Source organism: Arctopsyche grandis, chromosome 2 (genome assembly GCF_051622035.1).
Source record: "Arctopsyche grandis isolate Sample6627 chromosome 2, ASM5162203v2, whole genome shotgun sequence".
Lineage (NCBI taxonomy): Eukaryota > Metazoa > Arthropoda > Insecta > Trichoptera > Hydropsychidae > Arctopsyche > Arctopsyche grandis.
This window is the reverse complement of record NC_135356.1, coordinates 21,612,613-21,637,660: the sequence shown is the minus strand read 5'-3', so window position 1 is coordinate 21,637,660 and position 25,048 is coordinate 21,612,613. Positions and strand designations below refer to the sequence as shown.

The following is a 25,048-nucleotide window of genomic DNA, read 5'->3' as shown; positions in this document are numbered from 1 at the left end:
TTTTTCCGATATTCTGGAAATATCGAATTAAAATAATCGATAACAATTTGTGAATCAAACAGTAATAGCGTTTTTAGAACTAAAAATTGGACTTCCGCCACTTTCAAATAGACGGGTCATATATATACACAGTGGCGGACTAGCCATACAAGCGAACATGCCCGATGGCATGTGGGCCCCACTGTCTGTTAGAAAATATGGGCCCTCAGTAAAATTAAATAACTTTTTATCTATTTCACGTGTGTAAAAATTTATAGGATATTGCACTTTGGGACCTAAAGTTTGGGTATTTCAACAAAACAAATATCTAAATAACAGCCCAAAGATTGGTTAACTTTTTGTATTAGGCTCGAAATGTAAGTTTCAACATTTCAACGTGGGCCCTTTTGCCGGGCCCATTTCCAACGTCAATATTATGTATATACCAATACCTATGTTACAACTACCTACTGAAATAAAAATGGTAATAAACAAATTTCCGTGAATAATATAAACTGAATTGCTTAAAACAATTTTGATAGGATGATTCATCATCAACCAGCTATTTAAATTTACTTCATACTTTCAAAATAACATTTGATTATACTTCGACGATATAGTAAGATTTAAATATACAATTGTAAACAGTTTCCGAATATAAAATCTAATCCTAATCTAGACACATCCATGAAATATAGGATAGGGGCCCCCTTCCCAAAATCCAGATTTTCGCATGATCACAAAACTTTATCTATTGTTATTACGTACATATGTATGTATGTATGTACATAGATAAAGTGAAAAGACAGTCGGTAGAAATTAAGTTAATTGATAGTTTTTTAGTGACTCAGTTCGATGGTCGATTTTTGCTGACCATGTGAAGATTTTTAGAAAAAAATTTTCGCCTGCGGCGCTTTTTTCGATTTTTACATAATATTTTTTTATAATTATTTTTTCAAATATATTCTTATTTTTTTCATATTTTATAACTCAATAAGGTGTATTCAAAGAATATTTTCCATTTTTATTCCGATATAAAAAGATTTTTTGAAAAAATATTCAATTTGACCAATCTTTGCCAGCCCAAGAAAAAGCTGAAATGAAGTCCCTGATTCTTTTATGATGCATTCTATTTACCTAGGACAAGGGTTAAAACGAAATATACAATGTAATTTATGGATCTATTTTGCTTTTGCCATTTTTCTTTTACCTAAATTTGTTTATTCCCATTTTTGAAAAAAAAAAAATTTTCCCTTGATTTTTAGCGTGATGGAAAGAAGAAAATTTTGTTATATGGGGGGGGGGGCAAATTTTTTAACCCTGGGGGGCCCCCTTTGACTCCTGGCATGCACTGATTTCAGTCCCAGTCCGCCACTGTATATACATACATGTATCCTGTCTAGTCACCTATAAACTATAAACGTACACGAAGGGTACAATTCATATTAAAAACTCAAACCTCTAAATTTAAGCTCAAAAATGTAGAACTTAATGCATGTTTGCCGATTTCAACTAAAGATTCAATCATGCGTTTACATATTGCAAGTACACCCAACCGAGTGTTGTTTACACGTGTAAATAATTATCCCAGCCCAGTTAGTTTGACAGTAGCTGAAGCGGTTCAAGACAAAAGTAGTGATTCACCATTAACTGAGCTTGTATTATACTATATATATATATTTGCACAATGCAAGTACTGGACCCAGAATACTCTTACAGTATAAATGCACACACGACCAAGAAGCGTTAAATTGGGGAACACTGCCAATGTTAACAGATGTATTTGATTAAACTGAAGTACCTACATACCTAGTTGATAATTTTTTTATTCTAACAAAGGCTTATTTAGATAATTCTGTTGGATAAATACAGTAATCAAATACGCACACATTGAAACCGTATCAGTTAATAATGCATTATAAATACATTGTTGTAGGCTCTTATCGAAAGGAGAAAACAGTCTGTCAATGCGAATCGAGAGATAAAAACTGTGTGGATCAACAACGATTGGATTACAGTACAATTCAATGTTTGTTTAAAGAAGCGAATTGGAATAAGAATAATGCATCAAAAGTGGTAGGCGTTGGTAAAAATCGTGTACATAGAATAGAAGTGTGAAAAAATTTGTTAAAAGCCCTCAATTGTCTTACATTAGATTGCCCTTACTCATTAGTAGAAATTCACATAATTGGCAGTATGTTCAATTATGCTTTTAATAATTTGCAACACATGTTAAAACAGGATCAAAACAATCTAGTTTCATAGCAATAAGCCCTTTTATGGTCAGATCTTTTGATCGAGCTTCCCGTGATAAGTTTAATCCGTCCAACAATGTTGTTCGCGCATTGGATTGTGCTTTCCATTGAATACGTTATCTGCAATACAATTCAACTCAAACGTCAAATAAAATAATGATAAAGTAAACAAATATTTAACGAAAAATAAAATCAAACGGAATTATTAACATCGAGCATCAAACTACGTTTATGGGGTAAAAACACTAGACCGTTCGAGTTTTGGGTACTACGAACCGGAACGCTGAAACCGACAGGCCGAAACACAAGATCCGAGATGGCAAACGCGACGCAGCCAACCCGACACTGAGACCAAATCTCAGTCTAAACGTCTAAAAATACAAACAGACGCAGCAGACGCCTGCGTTACCGACGCAGATTGCGGCAGCTGTGGATGCAGCGATCTGAAAATTGGTAGGACCGACGGCCTCTCGTGAGGGCATACTGAAGACGAGTCAAACAATATATGTATGTACATATGTATGTACGTACCATACTATACTTTCATACCATCATGAGTCGTCCAAGTCAGGATTCTTGAAACCGAGCTCCACAGAAGCAGTGGTGTAACTACTACGTATCGAGGGTAAGCAATGCTTACGGGCCCACACAGATAGGGGGGCATAAATCGACAAAATAGCTATTCAAATTAAGACACATTTTGCGGGAATGTAGATAGTGAACAAACTAATTTGGTTTTCTTGAACCTAAGAAAATTATTAAATGCCGGAAACAGATATTCCAGACGGAAATTCCTAGTTACGCCACTGCACAGAAGGTGACCCACCAATGATTCCATCGCGAGAATCGTCCACCGAAGTGAGTCTTATTTATCACATGACTTTCAATCCTAGGCAGGCCTTCCTTGACTTTCATAGCGACAACTTCGACTACGTCACAGCGAAGTTTTTCATTTGACAATATTAGAAGACATATGTATGTTCATTTATTGGACAGGTTTTAAATGTATACAAATACGTATACATTGAAAGCGGTGGCGGTTCGTTGAAATTGTTTTTGCAGGTGCTGCATGTACCCGTGTGCAGTTCAGTCATATGCAGACTAATAAAGACGTCTGTAAAAACTGGTTTGGTTAGGGTGTTGCAGTACCTCAGTCCGTCAGCACGAGCTACGCCTGATTCCAATTGTTCGTATGCATACAAGTGACCTTTGGTAGGTTAAATAAATATTTTTTTGACAAAAAAAATATGCCCCGCTGTGCGAATTGTATTGAAATTAAGATACATATATTACATATTGGCATATGATATATTTACATATTAAAAATAGTGTGTTTGTTAAAATAAAAATAGAGTTTGCGATAAAAGTAAGGTGACCAGACGTCCCGGATTGTGTGGATCAGTTCCGGATTTGAGTGGTGTGTCCCGTATTGAAAAGTGTCCCAAATCTGACATGACCGTTTTCGAACTTGAAATACATATGTATGTTTGGGGTTGGATTTGTGTGCAAAATAGTGTGTATTGCATTTTTGCTAAACGTAGATAAATCATTTAACGCTCGAATTAATACGTTCTTGTCTTCCTTCCATCAAAAAAAACCAATCCTTGTAAACGTAGTGAAATGTAAAACTGGCTCAATGGAGGTAAAAAATATGTCAAAAAAATTATATTTTTACTTTATCTATGTATGTATGTACATATGTACATACGTAATAACAATAGATGAAGTTTTGTGAAATCTTTTTCATTGTGAAAATTTTTTTCTAATCATGCAAAAATCCGAACTCGAGATTTTCACTGATTAGAACTCAATCGATCACTGATCACGTTTTCATGATCTAGAAAAAATGTGTGTGTGTGTGTGTGTGCGTGTGGGGATTTTGGGGATTTTTTGAACACCGTTAGTCCCATCGAACTGAAACTTAAACGACACGACATAATTTTTTTTCAAATTTTTAAGTTGACCGGAAATAGTACCTCCCCTTATATGTAGGTGTCCTCTTTTTTTAAGTTTTTCTACTCAATTATCTCCCAAACCGCTAACTGAATCGGACTTAAATTTTTTTACACGTAATAGAATTTATAATTTTATAATAGCCGTAACTTTATAATATTTTTTATAACCGTAATACTATTAATTAAAGAAAATAATAAAAAGGAGTCAGAGTTGGTTGATTTTTACGACTCCGATTCCACAGTCCTAGTATAACAGTCAGGGTGAAAACACACAGTGATGCACGTAGCACGTGGATTTTTTTTAGATACTTTAAACATGCGAAAAAAATGGCCGGTGATTTGCACATATTCATGGAACGCCCAGCATGCCCCGCCCCAAAATGACCCTCTCGAGTGTTTTCAGTTAAATTGTATCTTTGCTTGACAGTGATCGATAACGGTGTATCCCACATTTGAAGAAAGGTAGGAGACCACCCACAGCAAGGAGCCATGCACACGACGTGCCGTTCTTCCCTGTGTGACTTCGCCCTCACTTTTTTCACACTATCTCATAAGAACGTTATATCACAAGCCGTCACATTTTCTCATATACATTTTTAATTCACTGATAGATTGTATATTGTATATACATACATAGAATCATTATATTTATCGTTCCTTTGATATGATGCAAGTTTTCCAATGAATGGGTCCAAATGCAAAATTTGCGTTTTTCGCTCCAGCCCAATGTGCAAGCATGCAATTCGATCCTTTCTATTCACATCCACCTGTCAATCGGCTGAATGTGTGAAAGGTGAAATCACCGGGAAACGTTAAATGAGTCGTATACACGGTGTTAAAGGTATGCATTGTGTGTGTGTGTGTGTGTGTGTGTGTGTGTGTGTGGGTGCTAAATTTGAATTGGCAATGTCACCGGGGTTTGAAACACCCCATCCACCCACCCGCCCACCCATCCACCGGTGGCGACGTTTAATCGTCCCATCGCGGATTTGAATCCATAATCCGGACCGGAACACCACCGGTCTATTCACGAACCGTGTAAATTGCCATGATTGTTGTCAAACAATACTATCAACAGAGTCTGGCTTCCGACACTTTCGCACAATACACTGTCTGTCACGTCATTACATGAACATCAACCTAATCCCGTTGCCTATATGTACGTACGTACGTATGTATGTATGTATCCATCCTCATACTTGCATCTCTGTTCTTTGCAATATTTTTGCACATTGCACATAAGAAATGGTCGCCACCTTCAAAACTATGCTGAAAAGTGCGACATGGGAACCACTTGCTCGTGGTTTCCAGCTGTGATATGTGCATCTTCGTGTCGTTGTAAATTCATGCGACCTTATTACATATTTCGTTTCTCCTACATTTCTTCAAATTAGGGAATCACCGTTATTAATCACTGTCAAATTTTAAACCTACATTTGTCAATATGTTTGCGCATTCATTGCAAATAAGAAATATCCGCCACCGTCAAAATTATGACGCGCTCGTGGTTTCCTGCTGTGATGGGCGCATCTTCGTGTCATTGTTAATTCGTGCGATCTTATTACATATTTAATTTCTTCCCAATATGATTATCACCGCTATCGATCACTTTCAAATTATAAACCTATATTTGTCAAAATAGGGCTAACGTAGAAAGCGATGGTACAGATTTCACCTTGCAGCGGTTTTGTGTTGCAGTGTAAAACTATGTATGTTAAAAAACACGTGCCGCTGTGTGTCTCCCACGTCAATACAACAGCATGCCTCCAATTTCGGATCAATAGTTAGTCCGTTGTAATGAGAGACTTGCGAAAGACTCTCAAAGACAAGAGAAAACGTACATGCTGTCTCTTACACCGCCTCTCGAGCAATAGCATTTCGTGCAGACAGTAGAACATTGTACGCGCGGAATGCTATTTATTGGTCAAAATGAGTATAAACGACAGCATATGCGTTTTAACGTCTCTTACAAAAACAACGCATGGACTATAATACTAGACGAATACACAAATCGGATTCAAACTACCAACTGATCGTCTCCATCTTCCCACGGATTACGAACCAGAAGATATCTTTATTTCAAATCCTGTGTATGAATGTACCTATACATTTTTTTTGTTACAAGTAAACCCATTTTTGTTTACATACATAAGTACTAACAATTCCAAACATTACAAATATAATATACATATGTAATACAATAATATTTGAATAATACCATAGAGACATCGATGGAAAAATTTAATACACAGCAAATTTTTATGAAAAATATATGCATTTTTACAGAATATGTAGGTGGGTAGCACATTTATAATAATCAACAAATTTGAGATGCTACAAATTCAAATTTGCGAAACAGGGACAGGATGTCAATTTTGGTGGAACCGTTTCAATAATGAAATCAGATAAATTGGTGAACTCTTCGATAAATTGGTGAAAGATCGACCTGGAGTCACATATATCCAGTATATCCTGGAGTCACATAATCCCTGGCCAGTAGCACCAGCCAGGGATTGAACCCATGACCTCTTAGTTGAAATCTTAACCATTGAGCTATGTTGCTGATTAAAACATGTGTATATGCATGATAAGTCATAGCATGCTCTTATATTATACTCACGCACACCTTGGTAAAATTGTGCGATAAAAACAGAGAAATTTCCACCACAAGTCACTTATATGTATGTATGTATGGACATGTGAAGATATTAAAATAACAAAAAAAAGATTTATCAGCCGTTCAAAAAACGATTACGATCCCAATTCCAAAATAATTCAAGAGTTCTATGTATTTGTGCAGATCTTTCAAAACTATATATGACTAGTTGTTTTACCCGGCTTCGCTCAGTATTTATAATATAAATAGCTTAAACATGGCGAATCTAATAGTAAATATTCATTGTTTTTTTTATTAAATTTATTTGAATCAAAAAAAAAATCGACTTGTCGACATAGAAATTTTGCCTTGTTTACTAAGTCCCCCCGCACCCCGCCCCCCGCCCTCTGGTGCCCCCCCCCCCCCCCCCCCCCCCGTCTCCATTCCCCATGTCGTCATAGAAACTTTCCCAACAATTCCCAACCAACATTACATATTTTCTTATATACATATGTACATATAAGGTCTCTTTCGAAATTACATACATATATATTAAGATTAGGAGAAAAAAAACACAATTAAATTCCAAACACCCTAGAAAAGACATCATAGTAATGAATGTCATCTAGAATTTAAGCTATCACTCAAAATAAAATTCTCACACTATAAGAAAAAGAGTCATTAGTGAATATCTTCATACGCATTGGTTTCGCCAGTCACTGAAAATTATATTATTTTTGGCAAACCTTAAACTATCAAAAGTAGATTCTTAGAAAAGGCAGTCGTGTCAAAAGACGGGCGAAATTTTTTTCGAAAATACTTTAATTTAAGTAATAAATTTAATAAAAAAAATAACTGAATATTTACTATTAGATTCGCCATATTTACGCTGTTTATATTACAGATACTGAGCGAAGCCGGGTAAAACAACTAATAATAAATAACTATAAAATTAAATTGACTATACCTACAGATAAATTTTTTCCTCGAATTAAATTAAATCTACCTTCACTGCCACCTGAAAAATTCAAATGTAATATTTAAAATTAACATAAAGGCATTATTTAATAAAGTTACACAACAATATAAAACAACGTGAAAATTCACCAGCTTTATGTAGTCTCCAGAACAATAGCTTAAGCTCCTTTGCCAATCATCTTCTTCAATACATATTTAAAAATAGCACACGGAATTTAACGAACACTGATATTTATTTTTGATACCATTAAGAATTATATACATAGTTTATTTTTAAAATTTAAATCCACTTTATATAAAACAAATGATTTTATTTTTCACACGCGAAGATAAATTTCAACACAATACGTAATAACTTATATCCGGTGCAAATGCTGAATTTATCTGAACAAAATACGCGGATTTTATAATACTCTTCGGAACGATATCACTGTATTGATTGATAATTAATTGAAACGTTAAATATTCGCCAACAGTTTTTGCCTAGAGCTAGAATCGCCCGTTGTTCATTGACTGAAATTTAATAAAAATAAACAAGTGAATTAAATTTATTAAATTCAAATTTTACAGTTCCGGTTCCTGATTCTGTTTTCAGTTCCGGATTCTAATTCCTTTTTCAGTTCCGGATCAGGACTCCTGATCCCGATTCCTTTTTCAGTTCCGGATCCCAATTCCTTTTTCAGTTCCGGATCCCGATTCCTGTTTCAGTTCCGGATCCAGATTCCTGTTTTAGTTTCAATTCCGATTTCGTTTCCGACTCCCGGTTCCAATTTCAGTTCCGATTCCCTTATATTTAAAAAAACATTCGTTTCAAATTAACTGTCCTTAAATTTTTATTTCGATTCAAATAAATTTAATAAAAAAAAATAATATTTACTATTAGATAAGCCATGTTTAATCGGTTTATATTACAAATACCGAACGAAGCCGGGTAAAACCACTAGTTTGTACATAAACTACATTATACATATTTGATAACAACTGAATTTTTCCGCCATTCTACATACAGTGAGACTACTTCTTATTTTTGAAACTATTACATTTGTGGCGGCTCGCTTATACGACATGGTCGAGTTTGGTTGCCTTCCTGCGAGTGGGAACCAACTCGGCTGGGTTCGGAGAGCTACTACTCACTCTGTCTTCAGCTGTCATATAATAAACACGTGCATTAACATGCCAGTCGTCTCATTCGTTCATCCTCCATACTGGTGACCCCCGACATCGAGCCACGCAGCCTCGATCAATTTCAACATGCCGCTCATCCCTGCCTCGCCGAGCCAGGCGGGAGAAGCTACCCGCCGCGCCCCCATCGCCATCAACACGCGTCGCGGCCCGCGGGTGACAATAAACGAGCAGACACGGCTACCTACCTATCTACCTATCGACTGGAGTCCAGCAACAACGTCGACGAAAGGTGCTATAAAAAAATGGGGGAGCGAATGAGACGACGATCTTGACAGCTGGATGTGGAGTCATGCGCGATCCACTACACATAGAACGGTCATCCAGCACCACAAGACATACACCACCTCAGCACCATCATCATCATCATCATCAAGGCCCCGTCCGTCCCCACGAGCGTCGTCACGCCGAGACGGGCGGTAGCGCTACAACACCTCCACGAGCCACAACGACTCACAGTCCAGCTCGGAGTATCATCAACCACATCGATGCCCCTGCCGCCCCCGCCGCCCCACCAACCGACATCAGCCTCGGAAGAGCGGCGCCGCCGCAGCATCGCATCGCATCGGCGCGACCATCGGACCAGCCACTGTCCTGCTCGCGACGTCACCGCCCTCGAATCTACCGACCATTCAGGGCGGTACACCTATGTACACAGCGGATGACCCACGTCAACAATTTTTTTTCTCCCCACGTAATAATTTTTTCTCTTTGTGTAACAATAATTTTTTTTCTATTGTAAAATTTGTTTCTTTGTAATTTTGGTATCGCTGATGCTGGGGGGGGAGTGATGTGGCGGCTCGCTTATACGACATGGTCGAGTTTGGTTGCCTTCCTGCGAGTGGGAACCAACTCGGCTGGGTTCGGAGAGCTACTACTCACTCTGTCTTCAGCTGTCATATAATAAACACGTGCATTAACATGCCAGTCGTCTCATTCGTTCATCCTCCATACATTCATTAAATTGCAATCTCTTATGGTTTCCAAGCTATGAGCTTGTTTTATTTTAGCCTTTAAATTTCAATGAATACTTTTGATCGCTTATTAGCATTGATTTTTAATTTGAAAACTTAATCTCAAATCAACAAATCTTTACCGGTACCAGTATACTCCAGTTCATAGACTTTCGACTTCAAAAAATCATTTCATCGAGCCTTTCAGTACAACAGAAATTTCGATGCGGTGCAAACGATCGAAAAGCGCCAGACAGACTGAACCACAGATTAACGACACGTGTACCTTATGCGTGCGCACTGCTCGCACTTACACTAAGCGAAATCTACCCGAAGTCCCGACATACCTACCCTGTATACATTCTGTGCTTCTGATACTTTAGTTCCGAATCTTTCCTTATTAAATTATTAAAAAATCGCCAGAAACATCCAACTCAATTTTAATAATTACCATTTTAATAATTGCATCTGTGCACATCGAAAGGTTACTCGTCATCTGATGTGCAATTTTTCATTCGTGAAGTTGAGAATTGCGTTTAAAGCAGGCATCCAGTTAATTTGTGGTTCAATCTGTCTGGCGCTTTTCGATCGTTTGCACCAAACCCCAAAAATTTATATATCAAATTACGAACCAATTGTCAAGATAAACTCACCATTTATTTATAATACTGACAGCTTTTTATATTTATTGGCTATTTATAATAACTGACTAAAAGAATTTAAATTTAATTTTCTTCTGTCACCCAATTTAGGCATCAATCTCATCCCAATCTCGGGTAAAATATCTTTTCCACTGAAATATCTCCAATTAATTTTCTGCAAGTATTTATGACAGGTATTTATGTTCCACTCTGCAACGACCATAAAAGTGCGGAATCGATAAAACTTTGGGCTTCTGATTTAATGCCCGAAGTAGGTATATTTCAATATTTTCAATGAGACTATTCCTATACTCATACTTTGTCAAGCAGTGTCGCTTATCACTCGTTCATTACAGAATTTATGGAGCATTCTTCGATATCACCAAAGCTCAAATGTTTTAATTCTTCTCAAAACTCTTTTAACGTTTACGATTCACTTCCACGTAAAATAACTGATCAAACATTTTAATTTACTTAGCAATTAAATATAAGCCCCTATAATATCAATACAGCTTACTACAAGAAGCCAAAAATATTTAGATGTTTTGAATAAATAAAAAAATATATGGTCGGTTTTCATAGTTCTATGATGTCTGTCAAGTGTCAAATTAATTTTACTTTGACTTACGTACTGTTATTCTTACTATAAATAAGTTCAAAACATTTTGATTTTAAAAACTAAGCGTATATGTGCGTGTATATTGATTTAAAGTTGATATTATTGCAATTTTAACTATATTTTTGTGCTGTTCTTGTTTTAAATACTGAGGATTCAATTTGACACCAATTGAGGTTATGTATCCTTCATAGGGCTGCCAGGTTTATTGACATCCAAACCAGGGCATTTTTATTGTTCCTTTATATACCATCCGAAACCGTACAAAGCCTTAAGCTGAAATTCAAAGCCTCTACAGCAATAAAAAACTGAGAAGCAAGTGGAAAGACGTGGGAGAAAAAGAGGACGAGCAGCATATAGGTGACATCCTATACCTTTCGATTAATGATTTATGATTTCACTACGGCATTTCGGAACAATAAGAAGTGTCATGATCAACAAGCAATTTATCTGAGACTGCGATTTTTAACTGTTCCAAAACATCCCTTTGGGACGCTGGAACCAGAGGCATAAATACCGGGACGCCTGGTAGCCCTAATCCTTCGCCATCTGTAGTCTGCATTGAATAAACATAACCTTATAGACTTTTGTATATTGCATACTTACCTTTATTTAATATTACTTTCATATACTTGCCCTCATTTGGATAGACATAATTTCAAAATGGTATTTTATTTCAACAAACCAAATTTCGCCGACAATATAGCCACACTATGCTTCGATTTTTATGAGAAACTGCCCAAAACCGGAAAACCTAATTCGGAAGAATGGACCGTGCTGTCTTGCATAATTAAATCTACAGGAGAAAACCACGAAAGCCTCGAAGTAGTCTCCCTCGGCACCGGGTCTAAATGCATCGGGAGGAACAAATTGAGTTCAAGCGGCGATATATTAAACGATAGCCACGCTGAAGTTATGGCAAGACGTGGTTTCCTCAGATATCTGTACGATCAGATGGAGTCTGCGTGCAAATCGACGCAGTCAATCTTCCTCAAAGATGACACGGGAACGTTCAGTCTCCTGCCAAACATTCACTTTCACTTCTTCTCCAGTCATTTGCCATGCGGAGACGCTGCTATTTTAAAACAGACCGACGAATCGCTGTTACAGAACACGGGTGCTAAATGCATCGATACAGGTCTCGATGTCAGCGAAGACTGCTCCAACCCGATATTGGGTCAGGTCAGAAAGAAACCAGGAAGAGGCGATCCAACGCTTTCCATATCATGCAGTGACAAATTGGCCCGATGGATACGCCTAGGCCTACAAGGTGCTCTTATCGACATGCTCTTAAAAGAGCCAATAACCGTACAAACGATTATCATTGCTAATGATAACCCATCGTGCGGCATATCCCTACATAGAGCACTGATCAGTCGATCGTCTGATGAAACTACAACTACACTGGATAATATTTCACCGATAGTCACACCGACCTTATTGCAATCGAGCAAAGCTTTCGCTCATGGAAAGGAGCTGTCCAAAGAGCCATGTCCGTCTAGTATAGTTTGGTGCAATGTGAAGAAGCGGTGAGTTTTAGTACAACTTCCTAAGCCTTTGAAATATAAATTTGTAGCCAAAAGATACTTTTTTGGTTACTTTATAATTTGTATGTACTTACATTTTAAGAATAAGACGATCTCACTTTATATGTATTTGTTATTTTTAAGTTATTAATTTGAATTTTCTTTTTTAGTCCACTGGAAGCTGCAGTAGAAGGAAAAAAGCAAGGAGTTACGAAGAAGAATGCTTCGAGTGATAAATGTTTCATGATGATTTCTAAAAAAGGATTGTTTAATAAATTCTTATCGGTTTCGAATCAAGTTAGCGCATCGTCGAAAGTTAATGTTATGAAGAAACAATTAAACAGCAACGATACATCATATTTGAAAATAAAAAGAAAGTCAGATCGTTATTACAATAAGTGGAACATAATCAAAAATAGTTTTTTTAAAGTGTGGTGTGAAAAACCAGATCAAGATTTCTTTTTATAAAAAAAATTATTTGTGTCTTAAAACTCTCGTGCATGAAAATAATGAAAAATTTCATCTTAATTTTTATGATTTGACATGGTACAACTTTGCGAATTTTTAACGCTTGTTTTAAATTTTTTAAGTTTTATATATTTTTTTTAATTCATCATTTTTACAATTTTTATTAGTTGGTAAGTTAAGTGAATTTCCTAAGCGTACGAAATTTGTGAGCTGATTTTGAACCGCTTATACTATTTTGATCGCTTCGATATTTTACCGACATACGTGGGTAGCTGCCATTTGGCTCTAACATAAAACTACAATGATGGGATAGATGAATTTAATCACCAAACAAATCATTAAAAATTACATCTCAATTATCTGTCAAATCGACGCGATGACAGCTAGCTATCAGTAGCGCCTACTCGCCGCCCCTACTTAACTTCACAAGTTACATATGTAGTTGAACAGTTATAACAGTTACTTTTTTCACACTACCTCATCATCGTGTTTGTTTTAAATTAAATAATGACTAATTCATATTATAATTTTTATTTTGACATTTATGCTAAAAGTCAGCATTGATAAAATAAAAACGTGTAGATGCGTGGAGGGGTTTTCGTCCATTCCCTACATGGAAATATGTATATGTACGTATATTTAATATTTAAAAAATATGAATTTTACAGGATGTAAAGAAATAAATACCTATTTTTGTTTTTCAATTTTTTTTATTTTATTTACTGATAGAAATTTCGCTGCCATACAACTCAAAAAGGAAGAATAAAACTTACTTACGATATTTATAAAAATAAAAAAAATATGCAACATATAACGATCACATTAGGATGTGCGACACATATAAAAGACATAGACAAAGTACAAAAGATACAAAAAAATATTTCTAGAGATTGTAAATACTTTATACATACAATAGATCACATTATGCATTTGTAAATCAGATACATTAAGTAAATTTCCAAAAAATTTTACACACTTAATAGACAAATAAATAAATAAATAATAATGGGATCACAACACCTAACAACAACGTACAAAAATGAATATTCGTTTGCATAAACTTACATATAGCATATATAATATATTACTTACTGTCTTTAGCTGAAACCGATTTAATTAAAATCGTTGAATGTGCTTAGTCTTTCACAGCACCGGGAGGCATTTTGATATCGAAGACTATAGGGGGATTATTGGGCAAGTAATTTATGTCGCAAGTGGATGCATTGACGAATATGATTTTGCCATCGGACGATATGCCATAACCTGAAAAATCAATTAATACAATTTTAACAGCAATCCGTGTAATTGGAAAAGTACAGTTTATATCGTAATTTTTAGCACAGCAATAGTTGGTAAATTACATACAATTTTGTTCTATTCATATCCAACCATAATCCAGGTTAGAACATTTTATTTTTACATAGATATATACCAGGAATGCGCCTTCCTAGACAATTAATTACAAACATTGCATCAATTTTTATTACATAAATATCACTGTATTTCGAGAGGCTGAAGAACATGAAGAAATTAACAATTAATTAATTAATCCATTGAGACATCTATGGATTTAGACTTGTACATATTGTACATGAATTAAATTCAGATATTTGTGACAACAGGTAGGATGATTTTTGCCAATTTAAGGAACCGTTTCAACAATACAAATCAGATAAATTGGCAAATTCTGATAAGAGACGATTGACTTGGAGTCAAAAATATCCAAGTCTAACCAGCCTTATTAAAAATTAGCACGGGATCGATCCCAGAAATCTCTCAGTGCTGGCTAGAATCCATCGGCTATTATATATCGTTTACATCTCCAATTATGAATGTAATTTATATAGAATCAAGTAAAGTTAACAAGGGTTATCATTACATTAGTTACATATTTAGCCAATTTCCAGCAGCATACATACATGATGATGTAATGAACCAGCAGCATACATACATAGCTTGGTGGTTTCATCACTCCTAGCCACCAAGAGGTTGTTGGTTTCGAAATTGAATCCATCGGTTATGCCTCCTTTCCCAAGTATTAAATTAATTAAAAAATATATTAATAATGAGTTTGATTCCATACAAATTTTACACTTTAGTAAATGGGACAACTTCTTCCACAGACGTTTACCTTTTTTTTACTTTTTACCTCAGTTTCGAGCTGAACACTTGACAAAGCCATAGCTTAGTACACTAGTAGAGCTGTTGCATACCAGTAGATAGGTCGACCGTTAAAATTTACCGATTTTTCAAGCCTAATTGTTGTGACGGGCCCAATAAATTAGTATTCTCCCCCTCAGTTACTCACAAATTCGAGTTATTGGAATCCTAAATTTGTCGAATCTTATAAAATGTATTTTTAACAAATTTGCTGTGTATCAAAAATTCGTTAATTGTCCATAGATGTCTCTTTTTATATTATATGTACTGTTATATTAAAAAGATTGTTAGTACTTATGTACAAAAATTAATCTAATCATATTTGGGGTAATTCCTGTCATGGCACAAATAACGTAATAAACAAGTATGTAAAAAAATAAATGGAACATAGCTATTTAAAACAGTCGCAGCACAAACACATAAAAAAAATTTTCTAGCAATTAGAACGCAAGTACAATGCAACATACCGCACAATGCCAAAGTGCGTCATATATAATGGTGCAATTTGTTTCATCGATAAAAAAAACGGTGTTCGTTAAATTCCCAAGCATATTTTTGAATACTCCAGAATCTTTATATTGATAAACAAATTCCTCCATTACTCGAGACCAGCCATATATATAGTATTCCACTTGCCTTCATGCACATGACCAAATACGTGATACTTGACGTTGAGCCTTTGCTGCAGAACTGAAAGAAGTTCAACACATCCCGCACGTACTCCGCTACAGCAAAGATCACCGTGACCTATTGGAGGCGTGTGCGACACCAGTATGTCGGTATCTAAAGGAATCTTCATCCATTTCTCCAAACAGGCTGATCCCCTGGGAATGTTGAAAGCCCATTTCCAAAACTCCGGCTGCCTATCACATGCAAATAGATCAAAATAAGTAAACACAATACAATGGAGTCAGTACAATATTTTGTATATCTTGCCATGGTGTGCCGTAGATTTTTATTCCGTATATTTCCACTGAAGCGTCTTCTAAGTAAGTACAGTTGGTTAAGAGATTCTTTACGTTCAGGGAGTTAATTGCGTCGGAGAGCTTATCACGCGCCATTCCGAGTGTCGGTATATCATCCAAGACTGATCCCACATTCTTCAGCGGATGAGTGAAATTCTTGTCAAAGCTTAACTCGTGATTTCCTGCAATGACTATTTTGTGTTTGTGCGGTAATTTTCCTGTAAAAATATAATACGGATGAGTGAAATCCATTTTGAAAACTTTGTTGAGTCATCCAGTACTGTTCAAGATATTCCTGAACTAAACTAATGAAGATCTAATGTATTATATGAAATTCCCAGTTGGACTACAAAATTCAGGATGTTTATGACACTGAGTGAGAGTTTGGACTCGCAGCATCAGCATTTCCGTGCAGAAGTCAGACGACTATTGCGATGAAGGGTTGTTTTACGCCTCTTCGAACTGAGAAGAAATAAATCAATTTATAAAAGAACAAAATTCTGCCGTCGAAATACTGTGTTGGATTAGGAATAGACAGCTAAATGGACATACAAATTTCCTCCGGAAGTTTTGCATACATATTTTCACATTGAAAATAAAATAAATGTGTCCAAAAAGAAGTTAGCTTTTTGAATAGTCGCATTCAAGATATAGGAAATTTGTCCATTTCTGCAAGAAGTTTAATTGTTACTAGGGTCAACTGAAAATACACAAAATATTTTAATACACTTTTTATTTCCGCCGTACTGTCTTGCGAGCAATCTCTCCTATTTTCAATGCAGGTGTGAAATTATTGAATACCACTGGATAGATTAAAACGAGTCTCTATAAATGAAATATATACCGAGCCATTGGTTGAAGTCGGCAACTTCGTCAGGGTGTCCGCAGCGCGTAAAGTCACCGGCATGTATGAAGATGTCACCTGGAGGCACGGATAGTCGAAGGTGGGGGGTGAGCGCGTGCGTGTCGCTCATGCATACGACACGTGCGGCCCCCGGGGGCGCAGGCCCCACTGGGGGCGCTACGGCAACCCTTATAACGCGTTGCGACGCACTCAAATCTCGCCACGCGAGGCACGGCGAAGCGCTTAACGGATGCACGCACACCTCCATGCGCCCCCGTCTTGGCCCCCTTCAATAACCCTCTCGAACACTTTGACAGATAGGTATTGTTACAGCGTTCCCCTACAATCTTATATGATGAACTTCAGTATATTGTTACATCGGCACACTCTATTCTTATTTCAAAACGATGCGGTGCAAACGATCGAAAAGCGCCAGACAGACTGAACCACAGATTAACGACACGTGTACCTTATGCGTGCGCACTGCTCGCACTTACACTAAGCGAAATCTACCCGAAGTCCCGATATACCTACCCTGTATACGTTCTGTACTTCTGATACTTTAGTTTCGAATTTTGCCGTTTTAAACTGGCCAGAAAGATCCAACTCAATTTTAATAATTACCATTTTAATAATTGCATCTGTGCACATCGAAAGCTTACTCGTCATCTGATGTGCAATTTTTCATTCGTGAATTCGAGGATTGCGTTTGAAGCAGCCATCCAGCTAATCTGTGGTTCAATCTGTCTGGCGCTTTTCAATCGTTTGCACCAAACCCATTTCAAATACATACAATATGGCATCTTTCAATGTAAACATTGTTCAGACCAATTGTCTGATCGTCGGCTTTCGTAGCCTTACGACCCACGAGCTAGCCGATGTTTTTTGTGCTGGCCACCCTGAGGCGCAGCCAACTTCATACCTAGAGCGCGGATAGAGACCGTGCTTTTTCTAGGAATCGGGGCGGTTTGGCTCTATTTACAAAGCTAGAGTCCAAAAAAAAGGTTCGGCGAACCTTTAACAATGCATTTACAACAATTGAACAATGAACGGCGCACTCTGGGTCCGCTCTTTACTAATGACTAAAGAGCGGACCAAGTTTGCGCGGTTCTTTGTTCATTGTTCGCCGTGTATTGTTCATTTTTATGATGAACCTTTTTTTTGCACTCTAGCTTTGCAGTTTGCCCTGTTTCCTGGAAAATAAACCCAAAACGCCCTGTTTCCTGGAAATAGCACGCTTCCGGTCCTACCTCTAGTCATACCCACTCCAACCGTCGCCGCTTGAACACTGCTTCTAAGCGGCGCGTTTCCTCAATCCCGAATCACCAGTTCGAGACTGGTGATGTTTGAAGATACTTGGAGACCAGCTCCGGTATTCATCCGGGGTGTATTGAGGAAGCCTGGTCTGTCTTCGTCTCGAAGGCAGACAACTCAAGCACGCGTGCTTGGTGCATAACCTCAAGCACACGTGCTACCATTGTATACGAACTCCCTTCCCCAATGCTTGCTCTCTATACATTTAACTTGAAATTGCATACAAAACAGATTTACGACCTGTTGTCATTATATACAATCTCCCACCATTTTCCATCTCCCAACATCACGCTTACATACGCACACGGTACGAGAGAGGGAGACAGAGAGCAGAGCAGCCATCAGCAGAGACCAGACCACAGACGACGATCAGCAGGCACCATTGGGGGAAAACCACGCCACGCTTACCGCTGAACAGCTAAAATGACATCAGGTGGCATCTCGATTGAGAACCCCTGGCGTTCGTACAAACATGTTTGCTTAATTCAAATACTTTTCACACGTAGACTCATTAATATAGTAACCTGACGTCCTGGACTATGATGGACTGTGATTTAATTTGATGAGGGGGGCACTTGCCCCCCCCCCTAAATTTAGAAGTAGTGTGAATTTAAAAAATATGAATTTAATGATTAATGAAATACTATGGATATATGGATGGGGAGACCCTCACCGCACTGACAGTCAAAAAATCGAAAATGCTCGTTTACCATGCATACATATGAAAAACGGTTAGTATATATATCAGTGGCGTGCGGTAAAACTCTCTCTCCCCCCCGTCGTACATCCTCACTTAATTTGCGCAAGCAGGATACAAAAGGAACAGGATTTTCCTCCCGTATCCTGCGCGCGCACATTAAACAAGGCTGTATGACAAAAAGAGAGATAATTTCACCACATGCCACTCGTATATATTATATATACATAGTACCGTTTACCATGCACCCTTTTTTTTATCTTTGCCTTCCGATATTGGATTTTTCGATCTTTTGACTTTCGGTGAGATGGATTTAATCTTCATGTGTGACGTGCTCGGTCAAAAAATAGTTTTAGTTATTTAATAAAATTGCGTTCTGACCAAAACCTCATCAACTCTAAGTTAGTATATAAAGAATACAAATATAAATTTTCAACTTGTTACGATAAGGGGTGTGGAAAAACCACGTGATGTTGTTTTGTGAAAAACCATGTGGTCTTAGGTATGGAAAATCCACGGTCATTTTTTAATTTTTTAAGAGGAAAAAATTCCACTTCCGGTTAGTTAAATTTAATATTTTTTTTTATTTTCATCACAATGATACAAGGATTATACTTGAATTTTGTCGTGAAGAGCATGATCACAAAACTTAATCTATTGTTACTACGTGCATAGATAAAGTAAAAAGACAATCGGTAGAAATTAAGTTAAGTGATACAGTTTGATTGACAATTTTTATTGATGATGTGAAGATTGTGGTAAAAAATTTTCGCCTGCGACGACTTTTTAACTTTTTGCATAATCCAAAATATGAATTTGAATATTGTAATTTGAAAATTTTTCAAAAATAAAGTTGATTGTTGTTATTATATCTTATAATGTGTATGCAAAGTATATCTTCTATTTTTATTTTGATATAAAAAATATTTTTTTGAAAAAAAATCAACTTTCCTGCCCCCCCCCCCCCAAGAAAAAGCTGAAATGACGTCCCTGCCTGCATATCTAGTTAACGAATATAAATTACCATTATATGTAGTTTTGTCATAGTAAAGTTAACATTTTCCTCCAATAGATGTCAGTGAAACATATTTTATTAATCACTGCAATGACCTTAATATTTGTTTATTTGGTCATTGAAATAATATTGTTTATTTTATTTTTCAACCACAATGAAAAAAAGGAAACCAATATGGAACAAATAAATATTTACAAAACAAACACGTAAATATTTTTCTCTTAAACATATTACAATTTCTACAAAGGATTTTTTTTCTTTATGTTGTACATATCATACTTAATTTCTTTGAAAATATTTCCTCAGTTTGTAAAATTTTCTGAAATCTATGATTGTGTTAAAAGAGTATTTCAAACTCTGGACATGTTTCAGACAATTTAAAAAATACATGCAACCACCAAAAGCTTTAAAATTATGAATCAAATATAATTAAAAAGAAAATAGATATTTTCTAGATTGGAATTTAAGATTTATTAAAACAATTATCTACAGCAATAATGAACTCTTCTACATATGTATATATATGCATATGTTATAAATTTTCCTATTGGCTTATTTTTATTAACTTACATTTCTAATCTTGTTTACTATATTTATTTATTTTGTTCTGTATTTATACTAAAAATAGTCGGCATAATTTGTATCGCAAATTTAGTGGTAAAATCAACATTCATTTACTAATTTTGTATAAGCAATAGATAGAAAATTTAATTTCATAATTTACAGAATTTCATTATATACATTTTAAATTTTCATTTTGTTTGTAGTTACTCAGTATTTTATTTTACCATTTATTTTATTGGAAATATACAAATGATTTTTTTTTTAATTGAAAATATAATAAATGAATATTTTTTAAATTGAAAATATTAAAAATGAATATTTTTTTTGAAATTGAAAATATAATAAATTAAAATTTTAAATTGAAAATATTATAAATCAACAGTGCTTTAAATTACACATAGACATTTTCATTTCGACAATATTATTTATTTCTCTACGTGGGATAACGTTTCATAACCTAAATTTGTTTTGCTTAGATTTTTGTTCTAAGAGATTATATTATAAAATGTTTAGTTAGAAATTATCTAGATATAATCAGTCTCCATATGTATGAATGGATTAGGTGAAGCACGAATGTACGCCGTAGACACTGTGTACATACATATATACATAAATACATATATTATATAGGTAGATCGCGATAAAACACGCACGTTGACCTTGTCGAGTTTTTCACATGCGATCAATTTCATCAATGTGAGTGTGTAATTATTACGCAATCGTCACGCCGAAATGTTGTGGCCGATAACGGCTAAGGTCATCGCTACTATTGGGGCCTGCATCACCAGTAAACCTGACTTCAAAGCGGGACTGATAACGACTTTTATTGAATTTTGGCGAAGGCGTACGTGCCATTTTGCCGAAATGGGGAAACACCCACTGACGCACACTGGTACCGATTCGAATCTCAAGTGGTTTCGCTAAAATTATCACGGCCAGTGATTTATCAGACTATTTTTTGGAGTTTAGAGTGGTACACTCTTTATTCGTTTTGGTTCGGTGATTACATCCCAAATGTGAAAAGCATTTTCTGAGCAATATTTGAGCAGTTTTCAGTAAGGCAATTTTCCTGTACGACGAATTTTCGTGCAACAGGAGACTGAGACGCGAGCGATTTTCGTAGCGGCGACTATCCTGGTAGCGATTCACGTTTGGGATGTAATCCGTTTACCATTCATTTTGATTCATACATGACTTAGAAACGTCACAAAGTTGGTTAGTGCACAAAGAAAAAAAAACCCTTGAGGGTACAGACGCACTGAATAGTACGGCATGGCTTGTCTAGGAGACTCCAGCTGTGATGGGCGTATCCTCATGTTCTGTTAATTCACGCGATCTTATTATTTCGACAAGTTTCTTCTACGTTTCTTGAAATTTGACAGTTATCAATCACTGTCAAATGTTAATACAAGAATAAAATACCACTGAAAATATTCCAGGGGGTGAGTTTTGCCCTGGAATTTTTCGACAATTTTTGAAAATCCTCTTTGAAAGCTTCGCAGGATGGCACTTTGTAACAATTACTAGTTTTTTTCTTTCTTTCGGTTTTTTTTATAGCCTTTCGGTGCTTCCTCTTATTATATCCTGTAGATGCTTTCAGGTCATAGACATGACAGAATCCTGAAAAACTTGAATATAAATAAAGAATGAAAAGAAGTAAAAAATTGGAGTTCCAAAATCCGCTTAATTACTATTGATTATTTTTTTAATAAACAAATAATAAACTCTGTTTTACTAAAATAAAAGTAGAGATCTGAAAGTTTCAAATAACATAAATTTGATTCTGCTAAAATAAGCAAAATATGCTTTAAAAAATCAATTTGTACAAATAAACAAAGTAAAGAAAACCTAAGTGAAGATAATAGGGTTTGTTGAAAGGTCGAAACATGTAAAATACGATTTTAAAATAAATTAAACTTAATTTTATCTAGTTAATATATCTTGTTCTTCAACTTCTATACTAAGTTTTTCCACCGAAAACACTAACATAAAAATAATCACAAGGAAAGGTCGTTTAACAACAAAATTCCGCAAACAAAAACAAGCGTATCACACAAATGGCAGGATTCGACTGCGAATACATTTGACTAGTGAGCTTAACCCAGGTAAGTATATTTATCTATCTGCTTTGGGACCCCAACATAATCTCAATTTTTTCAAACTCAAAACAGCTTTTGAGGCCACTGTGCAACGTGACCTTCGATCCGAATTTTTCTCCGAAGCGAGCATAAAAAATAGTCTGATTTCTGAGAATTCGTTAGATCGTAATTTACGCGTCATGATCGATTGCGTAAGTTTTGAATTGGTTAATAAAACACAACTTCCGGCAACAGTATTTATAATTCGCATTTGCCTCAACATTGTTTTGTTTTGAAATTTTTCGCAAATAAGCAGCAAACATACATATATACATATGTATGTACATACATAATTCATGACTTTTATATACATATATTGTATATATGTATATACATATATAGCAACGAAAACTTCTGACGAAATCTTCCGAATGATTTGTCGAACAATCGATCGAGAATGCAACATTCCAAGGCCTCGTTGTTTGTTTCCGCGCTTTCCTCACTGAGTTGTTCTGAGGGAATCGTTTTGCGAGCCTAGTCCCTTTTCTTATTTGTACTCAAAAAGTTATGTGTAAATATTTGTTACTAGTGTTGTGCTTGTTGATTTCAACGGGTGGTTTCAGAAAATAATTGATACACGAATTAAAATAAAGTTATACATATGCTATAATATAAATGTAATGTAAGGTAATTTATTGGAGCGCGCACGTATTAATAGTAACAAGTTGAGAGCATTACACGCTCGCCGATTCAACCCATTCCCCCGTTCGAAATGAATGTGTGTACATATGTGTCTTTGTGGATGTGTGCATGTGTGTACGCTCCCACGCTGACACCCGTTTCAACACTCACTCGGCACTCAATATCAGGAGCACATGTCAGACGCTCCACCCCCCCCCCCCCACTTCCACACTCTCCCACTTCACCGCTTCTCTCGCCTCTCCTCGATACGACCGGTAGTTGCGCCACACCCCTATGCATAACATACATATACTCCTGGTATTCTAAAATTTGTTATTTTGAAATCTCAATACTTGTCGACGCGTTCGCCACATACCCACAAACATACATACATCGCGTCCGTTTTTATTGATATAGCGAATGTACCTCCTTATAAAGGACAAGTTGCTCACCACAGCTTCCCCGATCCATTTATGTATCTATTGTCTAGGCACGTACAGGTTTAACTGAGTCTCACGCACTCGTCCGGATTCTGAGAAATCTAGCGGAAACTTCAACCGTTAGGCCTAATCCGGGGGTCTCTATTTTCCACCCCCGAATGCTGTGGGAATAACGTGGGAACACTCTCCCGTGTTCCCACGTTACAAAATCAATATAGAAAACGATTTAAATTTACTGTAATTGGATTGTTGATATTTTTAAATTTTAGGTACAAGATTTCAGGGGACTAATCTATTCCCTCTAGCCCAATGAAAGCACGCCATTGTTAGAGAGGCTTTCATTCATCAGTGCATACTGACCGTGATGATATCCGTATGAGCCTGATAAATGTATGTACATATATTGGGCAATCAACATTTATCGTATGGATATGAGGAAAATCTTGCACAGATTAATTATATCGCCATTTGTTTTTGTAATTTATTAATGAGTTAAAGTGTATTAATATGTACATACATACATATGTCACGTTCACTTGTCGCAAATGCATTTGATCTGCTGATCGTCACGAGATCAATGTTTATTGAATAAAAAAAAGTTCAACAGATAATTTCAAAGAAATGACGTTCGAGATAAGCGAGCATTTTATTACATATTTTTTAGATAATAAGTGAAGATTTCCGCAAATTATCATATTTTTATTAATAAATTCTCGGTAAACAAACGGAATTTCCACGTGAGTATCGCGCTATCAAATTGTTTACGAAAACTTATCGTTTACAATTTTTGCATACAAAATTAATATCATAACAAAACAAACAAAATATTCTAGATTCAACTTCACTTATCCGATTTCGCTCTTTTATTATGAGAAAGTATTTATACAAAAGTGAAATTGCAAAATCAGAACTGCGAATACGTGTACATGTAGTATGTAACTAAAACCCGGTGCTCGCATAAATATAATATACATATGCATATGTAACTACATATTTTTTGCTTACTCGATTTCGAGTGTAGTAGAGTTTGCCATGTCAAACATTAGTGTTATTACTATAACGTGAAGTTGTTCCGATGACAGATATCATTTTTGGTGATTTTCCACTGCCTTCTGGAACGAAAAGAATGGACTGAAAGTAT

General features: G+C 36.0%; 3 protein-coding genes across 12 annotated transcripts in view; 1 reads left to right on the top strand and 2 right to left on the bottom strand.

The window, feature by feature from the left end:
* The window catches only part of LOC143922595 (ras-related and estrogen-regulated growth inhibitor), a 72,243-nt gene extending 69,657 nt beyond the window's left edge, over positions 1 to 2,586 (bottom strand). For 2 of the 8 annotated variants that reach the window (XM_077445905.1, XM_077445908.1), the window contains exon 1: positions 2,445 to 2,581. The gene's annotated coding sequence lies outside the window, so the exon portion shown is untranslated. Of the gene's footprint in view, positions 1 to 2,444 lie in introns of all 8 variants that reach the window. The other 6 variants (XM_077445900.1, XM_077445903.1, XM_077445906.1 and 3 more) reach the window with 4 other exon arrangements.
* An 8,541-nt stretch (positions 2,587 to 11,127) lies between these two features.
* Positions 11,128 to 13,900, top strand: Adat1 (Adenosine deaminase, tRNA-specific 1). Its single transcript, XM_077446068.1, has 2 exons — positions 11,128 to 12,684; positions 12,852 to 13,900. The coding sequence occupies exons 1-2, from the start codon at positions 11,819 to 11,821 to the stop codon at positions 13,147 to 13,149; spliced, it is 1,164 nt and encodes a 387-aa protein (XP_077302194.1). The 5' UTR covers positions 11,128 to 11,818; the 3' UTR covers positions 13,150 to 13,900.
* LOC143922734 (metallophosphoesterase domain-containing protein 1) lies at positions 13,295 to 17,562 on the bottom strand. 3 transcript variants are annotated; one of them, XM_077446071.1, is made up of 5 exons: positions 17,119 to 17,444; positions 16,246 to 16,492; positions 15,946 to 16,172; positions 14,515 to 14,596; positions 13,871 to 14,412 (listed from the first exon to the last, which is right to left on the bottom strand). In XM_077446071.1, exons 1-4 carry the CDS (start codon positions 17,384 to 17,386, stop codon positions 14,550 to 14,552), a joined length of 789 nt encoding a protein of 262 aa, XP_077302197.1. In that variant the 5' UTR covers positions 17,387 to 17,444; the 3' UTR covers positions 13,871 to 14,412; positions 14,515 to 14,549. The 3 variants fall into 3 exon arrangements, with proteins under 3 accessions (XP_077302195.1, XP_077302197.1, XP_077302196.1); XM_077446070.1 differs by lacking the exon at positions 14,515 to 14,596 and having other exon boundaries at positions 13,871 to 14,169; positions 14,242 to 14,412; XM_077446069.1 differs by lacking the exon at positions 14,515 to 14,596 and having other exon boundaries at positions 13,295 to 14,412; positions 17,119 to 17,562.
* Positions 17,563 to 25,048: the final 7,486 nt, after the last annotated feature.